A 15,742-nucleotide genomic window follows, 5' to 3' on the forward strand; every position below is an offset into this window, starting at 1 on the left:
GGATGGGGGTCCCTGTGGGAGCAGGCAGGTGGGGGTACAGTAGGGGGTTAAGGGGTCCCTGGGGGAGCAGGGAGGTGGGTTACAGTGGGGGAGTTAAGGATGGGGGTCCCTGTGGGAGCAGGCAGGTGGGGGTACAGTAGGGGGTTAAGGGGTCCCTGGGGGAGCAGGGAGGTGGGTTACAGTGGGGGGGTTAAGGATGGGGGTCCCTGTGGGAGCAGGCAGGTGGGGGTACAGTAGAGGTTGGGGGTTCCTGGTGTACAGGGGGCTGGGGGTACAACGGGAGGGGAAACAGGGATCCCTGAGGGGTGCAGGGAGGGCTAGGGGATGGGGGGTTCCTGGTGTACAGGGGGTTGGGGGTTCAGTGCGGGAGGGGGGTCCCGGGGGGCAGGTAGGGGTGGGCCCATAAGGCGGAAGCGAGGCGCTGCGGGGGAGGGCGCGCGTCAGGCGCGCTGCGGGCAGCCCCGGCTCGGGGTCCTTCCTCTGGGCCGGCGCGGCTCGGGGTCCTTCCCCTGGACGGTCGCAGGCGGCCCCGGCGGAGGATGCTGAGGCTGGGAGCGGGGCGGGGCTGCGGCCTCCTGCTGCGGGGGCTCGGCGGGGAGCAGCTGGGGGCGCAGAGCCGGGGGCTGGGCCTCTCGCTCAGCCGGGTGAGGGTCACGCCCCGGGCTGGTCTCTGCGGGGGATCTGGGGGGATGTAAGGAGGGGGTCACACCCTGGGCTCGTCTCTCTGGGGGGGGGGTCACGCCCCGGGCTGGTCTCTGCGGGGGATGTAAGGAGGGGGTCACACCCTGGGCTTGTCTCTCTCTTTCAGGGGGCGGGGGGAGAGGGAGTTCAACCCCTGAGACTGATCTGGGGGGGTCATGCCCCAGGCTGGTCTCTCAGGGGCTGGTCTTTCCTGACCTGTGGGGGGGGGGAGGTGGTATTTGGGGGAGGTCACCCCCCGGGTTGATCAGTTTCTCTGCACAGGGCACTGTGGTGGTGGAGCGCTGGTGGAAGGTCCCGCTGAGCAAAGAAGGGCACCCCCCTCGCCTGCACCCCAGGAGGCACCGCATCTACAGGCTGGTGGAAGACAGCAAGAACCAGCCCAAGGGGGAGCTGGAGCTGATCCTCACTCAGTCTGTGGACAGTAGGTTCCCAGTGCAGCCCCTGCCCCCACGTAGCATAGTGGGGGCATTTGCTTTCCACACTGAAGAGATGAGGTGGTGCTGGGTATCTGTCATAGGAGTCCATATTTCTTTCCTGATTTTCACCAATCTGTTACGAGCTCGGTGTTATCTAATGGTTAGAGCAGAGAAGTGAATCAGGACTCCTGGGTTCTGTTCCCAGCTCTGCCTCTATGTCCCTAGCAGTCAAATGGGGAGATCACTGCACTACAAAACAGGAGTGATCGCTGGATGTGGGGTTTTACCTGTTAAGACACAGAGTGGTTTTGGAGTTTAGGAATAAAGGAGTTATGGAAGTAATTATTATTGTGCTGGTGCTAAAGCCTGCCCTCGGATTTCAGGCCCAGACCCAGGAGTTCTGACTCCAAGTCCTCTGCTTTAACCACTACACAAGAGCAACTACTCAACTTGGTGTCTTTTGGTTTTATTTTTAATGTTATTTTTGGATAGTCTTGTTCAGAGCTTTTCCTTCACCATAATACCCGAACTCCATTAATGAGTGTATACACACATACGTGCTCATATATTCTGAATACAAAGTGTGGTATAGTGAAGCAGCTGATAGTCCCCATACAGCGCTCAATCATCTCTCTCGCCTCTGTCAAAACATTTCTGCTTTTTAGGCCCTGTTTTCCAAACTCTCTTTGAAATGCCATTTTCCTTTTCTTATGTTCGACATGCTCTGGTATTCTTCCTGGGAGGAATGTGCTGTGTAACTATATAAAAGCTCTCTAATGACCTGTGTGCTGGGTTTGCCAGCCATGTCGTATTGTGCCCCATGTCTCTCATTCACAGACTTGGGAAGCCGGGGTGATATTGTCTCAGTGAAGAAATCTCTGGCTCGTAACAAGCTCCTCCTTGAGGGGCTTGCAGTTTATGCCTCTCCGGAGAACAAAAAAATGTTTGAGGAGGAAATGAAGGTGAGTTGGAGGAGGGAATTGCCTTTCCAGCCCACATCGTGCTCTCTGCTGTCCTAATGTGCATAATTCTGCTATGAGCAATTTGAGATTCTTACTGGATTCAGTGGGAGCAGCATGTAATCTCCCAGAAGCTAGGATTTGGCTCACACAGTTAACCTGTGACTTTGTTGGGGGAAATATACCAGGCCTTGAAAAGTTTAGTGTCTTCAGCAAAACAACTAGGTAGTGCAACCTCAGAATGAAACTGCTGCTCATTTGGGGCTTTGTGATTATTTTTTTGAGATTTGCAATCAGGAGACTGTAAATCAAGAGAGTAATTTTGTTTTGTTTTGTTTTTAAATGGGTTGATTGAACCTTTTTTAGCAAATTGTGTGTGTGCGCTCGCACGCGTTACTGGGATTTGAATTGCTGATTGTTTTATTAGAAACAGACTGCTGAAATCTTGCTAGCAATGTTAAAGATGTATTTGGGAACACCCTGTAAAGACTATTGAGCTAAAATCGATTGTTTCTAGTATCCCCTATAAAATGAGCGGTGTATAAAATGCCTTTCAGTTAATATAACCTTGCTAATGACCACGAGACCCATTATAAATTGCAAAGTATTAGGTAATTTAACAAATTCAACTTTTTAAAAAGACATCCCCCTAGTACAATGGACTGCTCGTCCATGATCGGGGCTCCTAGGCATTACAGTAATTCACATAATAAAGGATTCTGCATTGCCAAAAGTCCCTTCTTCACCAGCTTTGACAAGTGCTGTCTAATTTCAATGATGTAACACTGAATACACTAGTAAACCTACTATCCAACCCAAAAAAGACCCCTGCTATTAAAGCTTTGTTGCAAAGTGGGGTGAGGACTGTGGCTTTTGACAGTTGTTGGATTTGCTGGCTAGTGAAATGGGAATTAATGGGTTGTGACTCACTTATAGCACACCAGAGACATCCTATCCCCAAATACCCAGAATGGGGACATGGCTGACACTAAGGCATTTTGAATGGAGAGCTCCATACCTAACCCCAAATCCTGGACTGTACAGAGATGAACTGCGAGACATTGTAAACTGTGTGTTCATCTCACTTTTCCCCCCAATCTTATTTCTCATAGCTGCGTGATGAAGGGAAGCTGGAGAGACTTCAAACCCAGAGTGGTGAAAAGGTGAATAGAAGGGTTGTTTTCAGGGGTGGGGAGACCTATGAATGTTTGTGAAATAGTGGTGTGATTCCAGTGAAATGTGAGAGAATCCCAGCCAACAAAACTGAAACTGGCACGTTAATAGGAACCTGATCTGATGAGGGATGTCCCTGGCATGGTGTCTTTTTAAATGGAGATGTTTGTTCGTATAGCTTTTTTCCCCACTAAAAAGCAAGGACAAATACATAGACTGTGAGCCTGTAGGGGCAAAGAGCTTGTCTTTATCTAAACTGCCATTCCATACCTACTGTGATCTCTAAACGACTGATACTATTAGCCCTTCTAAAGGGAGAGTGAGGTAGCTAAGTTCAGTCCAGTTTTGAATCAGAGTTATAATGAAGGTTCAATCAACCAGCGGTACCCAGCTCTTAACATGATCTTGGCAAGACAGTTTACCAGACCTGTCCTGCATCAGTGACACTGAAACATCTTTACCCTGGGCTAGCTCTTCAAACAAACAACGAGTTCAGTCGGTGCTGGCTTCATGACACTGGACTATGAAGAGCTGTTCATTCATTCCGTGAATGTTTGCAGCGTGGGTGACAACTGGGTAAACTCCCCCTCTTCCTTCCCTCTGTCCTGCCAGTGTGACTTAATCCTGACCTTCTGGGACCCTCCTGCAGGCATGAGCGGGGGGCGAGTTCATTCTCCGTGGGCCATGCAGTCTTGGGTTCTGTTACTGCAATGCAAGAAACTTGTCTGCGAGAAATTCAACTGAGACCTGGCCATTCCTTGCACTCATGCTCCCCATTTGTCATCCTCCTGCCCTTCCCTAGACCGTCCAGTTCCTGAGGAGCTGCCATCTGGAGGTGGGGATGAAGAACAATGTGAAATGGGAGCTGAACAACGAAATCGTCGCTCGCCACTTTCTGAAAAACGTTCGTAGTCTGGCTGTGACTGGGGCTCGCGTGTGGACTGAGGGTGGGGGAGGTGGCTAATTTAGCTCCGCCCCCGGGGTGCTGAGAGTGTTAATCCCAGACAGCAAAGCTGGCTCAGTGTAGGTTGGGATTCAGTGAGCGGCTCGAGTCGAGGCTGGTGAATTTATCATAAGGGGCTAATCAGGATAGACCAGAAATCTAGGGTGAGGCCAAGGCCTCTGTGTTCTCGGTAGACGGCTCTTGGCTGGGGTTAGGATTTACAAGGCCAAGCCAGTCCTAGTGTAAAGCTGGAGGGCATCTGCAGGAGCCTGTCTACTCCCTGCAGGTCTTTGCCATCTCCAGGCCTCCCAGTTCACCAACACTCGGGCATCTGTCGCAGCAGACCGTCCCTGTCCAGCCCTCCTGTTTCCTGGCTTCCCCGCCTGCGCTAGGAGCGCTCCTTTACACTCCCCAGCAGGCAGTCACATCAGTCTGTCCCCTGGCCCCCTGGTCACCCAGCTGGGGCTGGTGAGCCGCTTCCAAACACCTGTTCTTAAAAGGGCCATGCAGGACTAGCTGGCCTCTGACCCCTGCTGCCCTTAGAGGGGCAGACCGCCTTGTTCCACCTAGTTTAAGCGTTGAACACCCACCGACCATCGTTTGTGGTGAGAATAGAGGGACAGCTGCTGGCGTTGGGTTGGAACGAGCATCCTGGGGCTAAGTCATGGTGCTGATTCTTTCAGCTTAATGTCTTTGTGACGCCACATGCGGTGAAGCTGCCTGATGAGCCCATCACGAGATGGGGTGAATACTGGTGTGAAGTGACGGTAAGTGCATGTCCCTTTGGAAAGGGGCAGCTGCTTTTGTTTGAAGGTCAGTTACAAACAGCTCCAACTTCCTCATCCCTACCCTCCCTGTCACCCTTCGTGGTGTGTTTGGAAGACGACAAGGGCTGCTGGCTAGAGTCAGGGAAATGGGAATTGAGACAAATTCTGATCTCAGCTCTGGCTTCCTGCTCGCTGGTGGCTTTGGGCAAGTCACGTCCCTGCTCCGTGCCTCAGTTCCCCCCCCCCCCTCTGTGACACAGGGAACATACTTGTCACCTCTTGGGGGGGGTTGGGTGACTATGTTGCCACCTGGGTCTCCTTTGAGATCTTCAGGCACGAAGTTACTCCTGCATCCCACATCTGCACCACCTGACACACTCCAGAGTGCTTTACAACTAGATACCCACGGAAACGCAGCCTCCTCTGGGGGGGGGGGGGGCAGAGTACCAGCTGGGTAGACAGCCCCTCTGCAAGGCAGGGGGCAGGAGAACTTTGGCCAAGCCACAGACAAACCCCTACTCCTGTGAGAAGTGCCAGCATTCCCACAGCAGAGAGGAGCCAGGCTTTTAAGCTCTCTCTCTCCCCCACCCACCCAGGAGGCGCTTTGTAAAACACAGGATCCAAGGCAGAAGAGAATTTTGCCTGCTGCATTTCTATTTGTCTCTTTTCCTTCCTGCCCACTTGGGGGAGGAGAGCCAGCTCTGAAACTTGCAGGCCAATTGCCGAATTGGTGTCATTTACAGCTGTACCAATTTGCATCGCCTCCTGCTTAATTTGCTATATTGAAGTCCCGATGCATGTGTGTGTATGTGCTACATTTCCATGTTGGGTACTGCAGCTTGGCAAGTTACGGGGCTAACATACCAGTATCTCCTCTACATGATGTAACCCCAAAAGAATAGGGAACAGAATGGCCCAACGCTGAGGGGGAGAGAGAGACAAGGGAGAAAGGAGCTGATGTTGTAGGCTGAAATTTGAAATGGAACTGGAGGGATACAGGAGATTTCAGAGGGGAGCGGCAGAGGTGAAGGCCCTGATATCAACCGTGCAAGAACAGAAGACTGGGTGCGGGTGATGGGGGCGCAGTTTGTCAGGTCAGCTGTAGCAAGCCCCATGAAGGGTTTTAAAGGTGATGTTGCTTGTTCAGCTAGATTTGAAGCAACTCTAAACATCTTCCCTCTCCGCAAGGCATTGGTAAGCTTGTGTCTGGGCCTGCTCCGAGTGCTCTCTGACCTCAGGCCTAGTGAGTGTTTCCTGCCGGTGAAACCCTTAGCCAGCGACCAACAGAAACAACCAGCTGTGGAGGGATCCGCAGGGGTCCAGCCACTTTCCGCCAGCGTGGGAATCTGGCCCTTTGCATTCAGTTAACCTGCAAGCATGGGGCCGGCTCATTGTCTGGGGCCCTAACCTGTGTCTCCGTCCTGGGCTTGTGTGTTGCAGGTGAATGGCTTGGACACCGTCAGGGTGCCGATGTCTGTGGTGAACTTCATGAGGCCAAAGACCAAGCGCTACAAATGCTGGCTGGCCCAGCAAGCGGCATCGAAGGAGTAAAGGCCCCTCCACGCTGTCCTGGGGAGTTCTCCTCGGAGGGTTGGACTCTTGGGGGAATCCCCCTACTGCGGTGCCTGGACCCTTCACCCTACCAGCTGAGAAGGGCAGCCAGGCCTCAGCTGGCCTCTCTCTCCTGGGAGCAGTTAGCTAACTCCTTGTAAACTCTGTGTCAGTGTTTGGGGGAGGTTCTCACTGCAACCACGAAGGGACCCCTCCATCTCTCCCAGATGGGGCTCTCTGCACAGGACCAGGAAAGCACCCACCATGCTGTATGTTGCTCCTAGTCAAAGCAGGACACCAGAACACTCACAGTTACTAATAAAAGGCTCCCATGTCCAAGCCACTGGCAGCGTGAATCGGCTGTGTCTTGCTGCTCTCAGGTTCGGTCAGACACCTCGGAATTGGGGCAGTTGGAGGCCAAATGCTCTGTGGGGAGCGGAGGGAAGAACACTGGGAGAAGCAGCCACCAGTGACTCACCTGATCAGTAGAAAAGCACCAAATGGTCTGTTCCCAGATGTCCAGCCTGATGCCCGATAGTGCCAGTGCTGATTCCAGTCCAGCTGGATGGGGAGAGGGGAAATGGAAGGTGGAGAGTCCCCTACAGGAAGTTACCTTATTGCAGGAACAAGACTCTCAGCTGGGCTGGAGTTTCCAGCTCCCTTTCACCACCCTACCTGCCGCAGGCATCCTAACAGAATGGGGGAGGGACGCACTCACACCTGGCACCCTGCCCCTGCAGCTACTTCATGGGTGAATGGGGCTAATACCCCAGAGTCAAAGAACCATTATGTTGCTCATTTTCAGCTACTCTCAAGGTGGTGGAGCAGGGCTTAAATGCAGCTGCTACAGTGCACACAGCAGGAGAACCAGGGACTCAGTCCTGCCAGCCCTTCCTTGGGGTGCAGCCAGAGTCAGGGTCCTCTGTGCCAAAGCGCCATTCTGCTAGTTGCTCTCAGCAGCATGGGCAGAGACTTAAATGCCCTGCCTCTAGCCTGACTGGGGACCCCAGCTGGTTTGGTCCCTGATCAAAGGGGCAGGGAGAGGGAATTTCCACGGGGGGACTGCTTCTTTCACTGACCTACACCCCCATCTTCGGCCTCTGACGCTGCCAGGGTGTCCCCATCTCTGACAGGGCTGAGCTCTTTCTGGGGGCCAGTTGCAAACCCATCCAAAGCAACATGTTCCCACCAGGGCATCCTCCCCTGTTCCCTGTAGCCCCCTTGCTGGGCTAGTCTGAACCCTCATTGCTGGCTGGAGCCCACCAGAGCTACCTCCTGTCCCTGTTCAAGGTTTCCCGCTCTTACTGAGGGGGTTAAATCCATCCATCCCCGCCCCAGCTCTCTGCCTCCAGGAGAGGCTGGTCAGATGCATTTCCACCTCTGAGGGAGAGAGGCAAGTTCTAAAGCTGAGGGTGCTGGTCAAAATCCTGTGAAGCCCAAGTTTAAAAGGCCCAACAGCATGTGCAAAGTCCTTGGGATGAACAGTCAGCCTGGGCCCTTCCCCGGGAGCCATGCTCCGGGGGGCTGGGAGGACGCAGTGTCCCAAGCAAGGCTCAGGCCCTCTCTCTTCCCCCATGAAATACCTGTCTTGAAGAGCCACTCGCTGCAGAATGTGCTGCCCCTTCTGCAGCTAAGGGGGAACCCAGCATTGGGAAAGACCCCTCTGACCTCCCAGTGCAGGCTGGGGCCTTTTGGGATTTACCAAGTGCACCATCTTCTCTGCCAGCAGTCGCAGGGAGGTGAGGGCTGTGTCCTCCTGCAGCTCAGGGTGTCCAGAGAGCTTGATCTGCAGAAAGACCAGCCATTAGCCCCTGTTCTCTGGCTGTGCCCTGGCAGCTGCTTTCAGCCTGGCAGACCAAGGCCATGCTAGTCTCATGCACCCATCCTTAAGCAGCACTGAGGCCTATTGCTAGAGCGTGCCAGTAGGAGCGTGCTGGGGTCCTTGTCCCACTGCTGCTACTTCAGCAACCCGCTTCCCCTCTGCGTTTCACTTCTGCACGTAACATGGAATAACATTGAGCGCCTGCATCTCGCCGGCTTTGGGGGTCAGACTCCACCGGCTGTGGGGTGAGGAGCCCCATGCTCTGCCTGGGTTAGGCCCCTTGACTTCAATCCACCTCTCCCTTTGTAGCTGTCTAGTACCTGGCACTACCATCTGCAGCTTCTTCCCTAGCCACAGCCCAGCCCCGTCAGACAATTATAACCCACCCACTTCCATGATGCGTTGCAACACAGGCCAGCAGCCAATCAGAAAAGCCCGGCTCCTCCTTTAAATAGTTCCCTGCAAGGCAGAAAAGTAAAAGGAGAGACTTCCCTCTGCTGCTGCCGCCCTAGCAGCCTGCTCGCCCCAGCAGACTGTCTTTAAAAGGACGCGCAAAGGGATAACCTAGGGGTGGAGGCTGGAGGACAGGTAGGATCACCCTCTCTCCAGGTAAGAACACTCTAGTGCATCTTGCCTGAAGGATCCCAAAGCACTTAACAAACTGCTGTACAAACAGGATTGTTTGGCCAGTCATCAAAATGCAGCCACTTCTGGGGAGCACACGGCAGTTTCACAGCCGACAACCACATGGTCACGTTTTGAGGACTGGAAGTGAAATACACCTGGCTTGTATTTTCAAAAGTGAGATGAGATTTGGGAGGCTTCTTTTTTGGGGCTGCTCACCTCGAGCCATCTCAGAGGGGCCTTGTTTTCTGAGGGCGGGCGCTTGCCCCTTTCTGAAAATCCGACTCCTTCAAGGTGTCTCAGGTTGGGCCCCTAAAATCATGAGGCCTTGGTGAAAACGTAGGCCACTATAGCCCAGGGAAAGTGCAGGTGGAATGTCCTCACCCATGTTGGAATTTAGCCAGGACATGCTAGGGATCTACTGGATCAATTGTTGGTTATAGAGCCATTGAGGGAGGGGGACCAACGATTTACTGTGGGAGAGGGCAAGGATCTACTGGGGATTAGGGATCACCCCCGGTGAGGAATCTACTGCTGACTGCCAAGCAAGCAAAGAAGGGGGGATTCATGGGAAGCTGCTCAGGATCTACTGTGAATAAGGATCCTTTGAAGGCTCTCCTGACAATTGGGGAGGGGCTAATAATTAGGGAATCTGTTAATAAGGGTTTAGGGATTCTCTTTGGGGAGAGAATTGAGGAGGACTTGGGTGTGTGGGTGCAGAAATCAGGGAGAGGTTAGCTGAAATGAGGATGCAATGAATGATGTATAAATGGAGACGTCCAGCCCTGGCATCCCTCTGTCCTAAGTGCCTTAGTGATACATTCCTAAGATACCATAGCAGACAAGCGCTGGCTAACACCCGGCACTGATCCATGCCCCTTAGAGAGGTTTAAACCATGCAGGCAGCAGGAAATTCAGCTGCCTCCCCAGTTCTGCTTCTAGAGTCTCTTGTCTTTTTCTTGTAGTGACGCATGCAAAGCCAAATCCTCTATCCCAGTGAGTGTCAGTCCCCACCATTCAGACTACATAGTACTTTGCCCACGCCAGCACCCGGGGCAAGCGATGGGAGGCCATGGCCCGCAGGCTTTGAAGACCAGGCCAGTAAACAAAGATCAAATGAAAAGATCAAAGCTTTGTCTAGGGGCTGATTTAGGTGAGAGGCTGATGAATCTGGTACTGGCCCATCGCAGTCCTTACACAGTAGCCAATCCTGCTTGTAAATCCCTAGGTTGCGGCTTCGATCTCCAAGGATAATCCATCCAAGAGATCGTTATTACTGAGCTTCTCTATCACGATGGTGACTGGAGGCCAGCCAAGCCAGGACTCTGTTGTACTAGGCGCACTGCAAGTGCATCTGAATCAGGGGAGATGCATAGGCAGACGAATCCTGTTAACTTTCCCCTTCAGAATCCATCCTGAATGTTATTGAAACTCGCGAGTTATATACGGTCCCGTATCGGGAAGGAAATTGATTGGGCTGGATGCTATCAGTATGTTGCTTAAGATTAAATTACGTTTGTCGGCAATCTGCACGATATATGGGCTCTTTAAATTTTATATGGGGCCCAATAAATTGTTTGAAATATCCAACCTCGGGTGATGTGGCTGGGTTTTTTATGAGTCGGCAACTGGGCTGGTGGCGTCGAGACAAAATGGAACCGAGTCACATGTGAATGAAGAGTCATAAAGCAAATGCAAAACTAGCCAGGGATGGCAACGCTGAAGTCAAAGTGATTATGGAAATGCAAGAGCGGGATGTGTGTGAGTTGTGTCTCTATTGGCGTGTTTCTGTGTTGTGTCTCTGCATGTTTCTAAGTGTGTGTTGTGTCTGTGTGGGTGAATCAGTTGTCTGAGAGGGTGTCTGGTCCACTCACTCTGTTGTGTACGTGTGTGTCTGAGAGTGACTTGTTTGTGTGTGTCAAATCCCAGGCAAAGTTTTGGGGGGCGTTGTCCCTGCTGCACAGTCACATTGTGTTACCTCAGCGACAGGGACCGGTCCCTTCGCTGGCCTCTGAGATGAGTTTTCGTGGGTCTCAGCCTAGTTCCTCTAGCAAACTGCCTGACAATCCACTTCTCAGCAGAGGGGCCAAGGGATGCATGGCCCCAGAGCCTGGACTGCCTGCTCACTTGGATGATGTTAGTTGAAACTGACCTAGATTCTTGCTCTGCCCCTGCCCGGGCTGTGCCTGTACTGTGGCTAGTCGGGGATGCAGCTTTCTGGGCACTGTTCAGTGGCACTGAACTTGCTTGTTTGTGTTTAAGCCTCTTGGACAGGCTGGTGCCGGCTGCTTCTCCCCAGCCAGGTGAGGCTGCTCTGCCTTTGCAGACACGGCTCTGTCTATTGCGCCAAAAGGGAGGCAGAGAGGAGAGCTACTGGGGGCCTGCTCCTGCTCCCAGTCACTGGGAGCAGCGGGGGTGGCACTTAGGGTGGGGGCAGTGTGCAGAGCACCCTAGCTGCCCCTACGCATAGGAGCTAGAGGGGGGACATGCTGCTGCTTCCAGGAGCCACGCAGAGCAGGGCAAGCCCAGGACCCCGCTCGCTGCCCTGAGCTCGAGGGAAGGATTAAAACATCTGGAGGGCCGGATGCAGCGCCTGGGCCGTAGTTTGCCCACTTCCAGTCTAACAGACAGGCGGTGGGAGGGGAAACAGGTACTGAGCACAGACCTGCCTTAGGTCATTCTATGTCCCAGTCCACTGCTCTCCCCACTAGGCCACGCTGCCTTCATCTTCTTCATTCATTTTCTTTCCGTGATCCCCTTTAGACACTCTACGATGTTGTCTTTGTGACTGGCTGGCATTTCTACCTTAGGCCCAGATCGTGTGCCTGTGCTGAGCCCCGCTGAGGCCCACGGGACCCTGTCCAGGCCCGGGTGGAGCAGCCTGCAGGATCGGAGCGGCGCAGAGCAAAGGGAATGCTGCGGAAAGGTGGGTTGGTGGCAAAAGGCAGCCGGGTTGGGAGGTCGGGCTGGGAAGCACCATAGATTTGCCAGTGGCTTTTTAATGCCATCCCATTCTTCCTAGTTCCACCCTCTTTAATCGCTCTCCCTGCTTGATGCCTATACCTTCAAACAGCCATAGACGCTTCCCCTCCCTGTCTCTGCTCTTCCAAGCGAAACAGATTCAACCCCTCTTGGAAACTGACCCCTCCAGCCCCCTGCTTGTTCCTAGGACTGCTCCCTGATGTTTGTCACTGATCATAGGAGGGAGAGCAGCTGCCCAGGTGTCTTCCAGAGCAGGACGCAGGTGTGAGTCCAAGTCAGTGTATATCATCCTGGGGATGGGATGGAGCAGAGCAGCCAACTCCTGCTCAGACAAGGTCGTTTCTCAGCTCCCTGGTGTGTCTGAGGGATGTAAAAGTGGAAAACAGCTTGAAAATGGAAATCCAAAGGGGCTGCCGCATCCCCGCACAGCTGCGGCAGGGCATGAACTGGAGTCCGTGGACCTGCATTTGCTGGATCGTTCCTTAACAAATGGCCCAACGGGGGGTGCGATCGAATCCCGGCCGCTGAGCAGCCCGAAGCAAATGGGCTTTTCTTTTATCGGGCCGCGCAGCTGCCCGTGTGCTTTCTGACGGCAAAGGGAGCTGCTTTTAATGGGCAGGAGATGTCAGGGTTTGATCAATGTAATAGCAGAGAGTCTAGCCACAGAGTTTGATTTGATTTCCCCACACGCACCCCCATGCACACCCCCACTGGCCTTTTTTCAACTCCTCGAAGTGGCAATTTGCTGAATTTCACAAGGAGCTGATGAGCTAACCATCAATCATTAGTAAATAGTCATTAATAATGAAATCTTGGCTTGCGCGTTGTGCGTTTCATCCACAGCTCTCAAAGCTTAGCTTGTAGGGTCAGTGGGGCGCGGACTGTGTGTTCTGTGTTTGTATGGCCTGCTCCGACACCGGGGTGTCTGGGCGCTACTGTAATACGCCTAATAGAGACCATACAGCACCTAACACCATGGGGTTCTGGTCCATGGCTGGGGTGCCTAGATGCTACCATAATCCACCTAATGTACAGCACCCAGCAAAATGGGGTTCCAGTCTATACTAGGGCTCCTAAGCCCTACCATAATAATAAAGAGGTTTACAAAGGAGAGTCTGTGTTTTTGAGGTCTCCTCTTACTTGTAATTATTATTTATTTCTACTGTGGGAGCGTGTAGAGGATCCAGCCACGTTCAGGGCCCCATCACGCAGGGTGCTGCACAGACAGTGAGAGACTGTCCCAGCCCTGAATGCAGTGCTGTTAAACCCACGAGGTGAAAGAATTCACAAATCCCCCTGCCCCCCGAAATCATGAGACTGCCTTAAAAAATTATGGGGATTTCTCTCTCTCTCTTTTTTTTAAACTGGGGTTCTTCCAATTTGCCATCTGGATTTTGATCCTTGAGGGGCCAGGTTCTCAAGCTTCTTTCTGCAACCACGAATCACTGTCCAGGAAGTATTAGCCCTGAAATCCCCAGGAACCATTATCTGACTGTTCAGTGAACAGCTTGGCTCCACAGGGCTTTATATCCCCAGCCTGTGCACACAGCACCCTGGGTTTGTCTGCTGCTCTCTTTGTACGGGACATAGGCCAGGATTCCACCCTTAGACAACGCCACTAATTCCTGCCAAGCTGGCCTTGTTTAATTACCTCCCTGTGGAGAGATGGGCCCAAGTCCAGAAACCCCCCATATTTGAGAGAGTCCCTCTCTCCTTTCCCTGCCTGCCCTTCACTCCTACTCTTGCCCCTCCTCTGTCCCACCCCCTTTACTTCTACCCCTTTGCTGCCTCTCCCAAGGAACAAGCTTCCTTCTGATTTCATTTGCACTCAGCTCCTCTTGGTGGAAGGTAGAAGCAGCTGGGGGGTGAGGCACAGGGACAGAGAGACATTACCCATGTGCCCTTGGGTCAAGATGATCCAAAGTGATTAGTGATTTGGGGGGGGTGTCATGATTTTGGGGCCCCTTTATGAAATCTCTTGACTAGTCATTTGTGACATTCATGGGGTGAAAACGTGGTCCCCTTCTAGCCCTACATTTCTACGGTTCTATGAAGGCAGCAGAAATTCTTGATCTTCTCAGTTTTCTGCTTCCCTGGGCCTGGTGTAAAGAAGCGCATCTCGTCTCGCTGACAACCCTCGTCTCTTCTCATCCACAGAATATGCAGCACGTCTCATCTCCAAAGCACTGGGCCAAGTCCTGGAGCCCTGGGCCATGGCTATGCTGGGGACACCTTGCTGGGCTAGGAGCACTGGCAACACTGGTCCTTCACCGGTATAGGTCATTCCACCCCACCCCCAAGTGAAGCAAGCTACGCTGGCAGATGGGCGATGCCACCTGCAGAGCTGTGCCCATGCTAGGGAGGGCCTGACTCTTCTTCTTTGAACGCCAGAGGTTGGCACTATTGGAAGAGCTGTTTCCCGTGTGTCCATTTCATCCCTCTAATGTCACATCCTTGCGGGTAACATTCTTTGTCTTGGGCGTTAACGCGGCTGTCTGAGCCGACCCACCTAGCCAAGAGCTCTGATGGGATCACTCCAGCCCAGGTTTCTCCCCCTCCCAACACCCCCCCATTCCCCCCAGCTTGAAACGATTTTTCTTGTCATTGCAATTAGCAGGTTTCATTTTCTGGGGCCGGAACAATCAGCTGGCGTACTAAAAGAACAGGAAGCCCTGGCACGTAACAGAGGGAACATGCACAGCGCACGAGGAGGCTAATGGGAGCGGTTGACTTGAAGAGAAAAGCTGGAAAAGGTGCCAAAAAAGTCATTAAGTCCCTTTTCCAATGGGATTTTAGAGGAGGACAGCCTGAATATTCACGAGTATGCTCTTCCTTTGTGGGAGATGTTCCATCAATTATCACAAGGTTGGCATCCGGGTGGTGTCAAGGTTACTCCCAGCATAATGAGGGAGGTAGATCCTGGCTGGCGAAGGGACAGCTTTGCTTGGAAACGCCATCGTAAAGGCTGCAACAGGGTTTCTGTATATGGCCAGTTATTTTTCCCTTACGTGCTGTAAAAGCCTCATGGCTAGGCCGATTGCCTTGAAACCTGGTGTGCTATATGGGGGGCAGGTCTAGTGTGAAAGGTGAAAATTTGGGGTCAGTTGGCCAAGGGGTTCCCAAGATACAGCTCCTCCCTCCCCAAGGGACCCATTTGAAAAAAATAACATGGGCCTGATTCTGATCTTACACCAGTGCAAGGGAGTAATCTGACAAGCACTTGACCATGTGCTTAACTTGAAGGTTGTGGGTCGTTCATAGAATCATAGAATATCAGGGTTGGAAGGGACCTCAGGAGGTCATCTAGTCCAACCCCCTGCTCAAAGCAGGACCAATCCCCAATTTTTGCCCCAGATCCCTAAATGGCCCCCTCAAGGATTAAACTCACAACCCTGGGTTTAGCAGGCCAATGCTTAAACCACTGAGCAATCCCTCCCCCCTGTTCCACTGACTTCAATGGGGCTATGTCTGTGCTTAAAGTTCAAGTGTGGCTTAAGTTCTTTGCTGGATCAGAGCCAGAGAGCTGGGCAGAATTGCGCCCTCCAGCAGGCGTAACGCTAATGAAATCACTGGTGTTACCCCACTGTGGAATCTGCGGAGGATCAGAATCAGCCCCATGATTTATACAACACAGTTGTATTGTAACAGGGGCCATAGAAGTATCTAAGGGCTTGTCTACACATGGACTTACTCCAGAATAGCTAGTCTGGAATAACTATTGTGTTTTAAATTCACACCCTACTTTAATCCAAATTCAAGTGTAGAGGTGTGTATGTCAGAGAGAGAGAGAGAATGAAGGTTGG

General features: G+C 52.7%; 1 protein-coding gene and 1 long non-coding RNA gene across 2 annotated transcripts; both read left to right on the forward strand.

Moving 5' to 3' along the window:
• Positions 1–445: 445 nt before the first annotated feature.
• Positions 446–6,854, forward strand: MRPL9 (mitochondrial ribosomal protein L9). The gene is made up of 7 exons (XM_038383324.2): positions 446–644; positions 964–1,123; positions 1,956–2,080; positions 3,190–3,240; positions 4,053–4,154; positions 4,877–4,960; positions 6,401–6,854. Exons 1-7 carry the CDS (start codon positions 540–542, stop codon positions 6,509–6,511), a joined length of 738 nt encoding a protein of 245 aa, XP_038239252.1. The 5' UTR covers positions 446–539; the 3' UTR covers positions 6,512–6,854.
• A 4,649-nt stretch (positions 6,855–11,503) lies between these two features.
• Positions 11,504–14,755, forward strand: LOC119847857. Its single transcript, XR_005290170.2, has 3 exons — positions 11,504–11,883; positions 14,097–14,399; positions 14,554–14,755. It is a non-coding gene; the product is annotated as an uncharacterized LOC119847857 (long non-coding RNA).
• Positions 14,756–15,742: the final 987 nt, after the last annotated feature.

Source organism: Dermochelys coriacea, chromosome 24 (assembly GCF_009764565.3).
Source record: "Dermochelys coriacea isolate rDerCor1 chromosome 24, rDerCor1.pri.v4, whole genome shotgun sequence".
NCBI lineage: Eukaryota > Metazoa > Chordata > Testudines > Dermochelyidae > Dermochelys > Dermochelys coriacea.

What these genes read in the sequence shown, in the direction of transcription:
- MRPL9 (XM_038383324.2), top strand. Translation starts at nt 540, where the DNA reads ATGCTGAGGCTGGGAGCGGGGCGGGGCTGCGGCCTCCTGCTGCGGGGG. An exon ending in CTCGCCACTTTCTGAAAAAC is followed by an intron (nt 4,155 to 4,876) that starts GTTCGTAGTCTG and finishes TGATTCTTTCAG; the next exon opens with CTTAATGTCTTTGTGACGCC. An exon ending in AATACTGGTGTGAAGTGACG is followed by an intron (nt 4,961 to 6,400) that starts GTAAGTGCATGT and finishes TGTGTGTTGCAG; the next exon opens with GTGAATGGCTTGGACACCGT.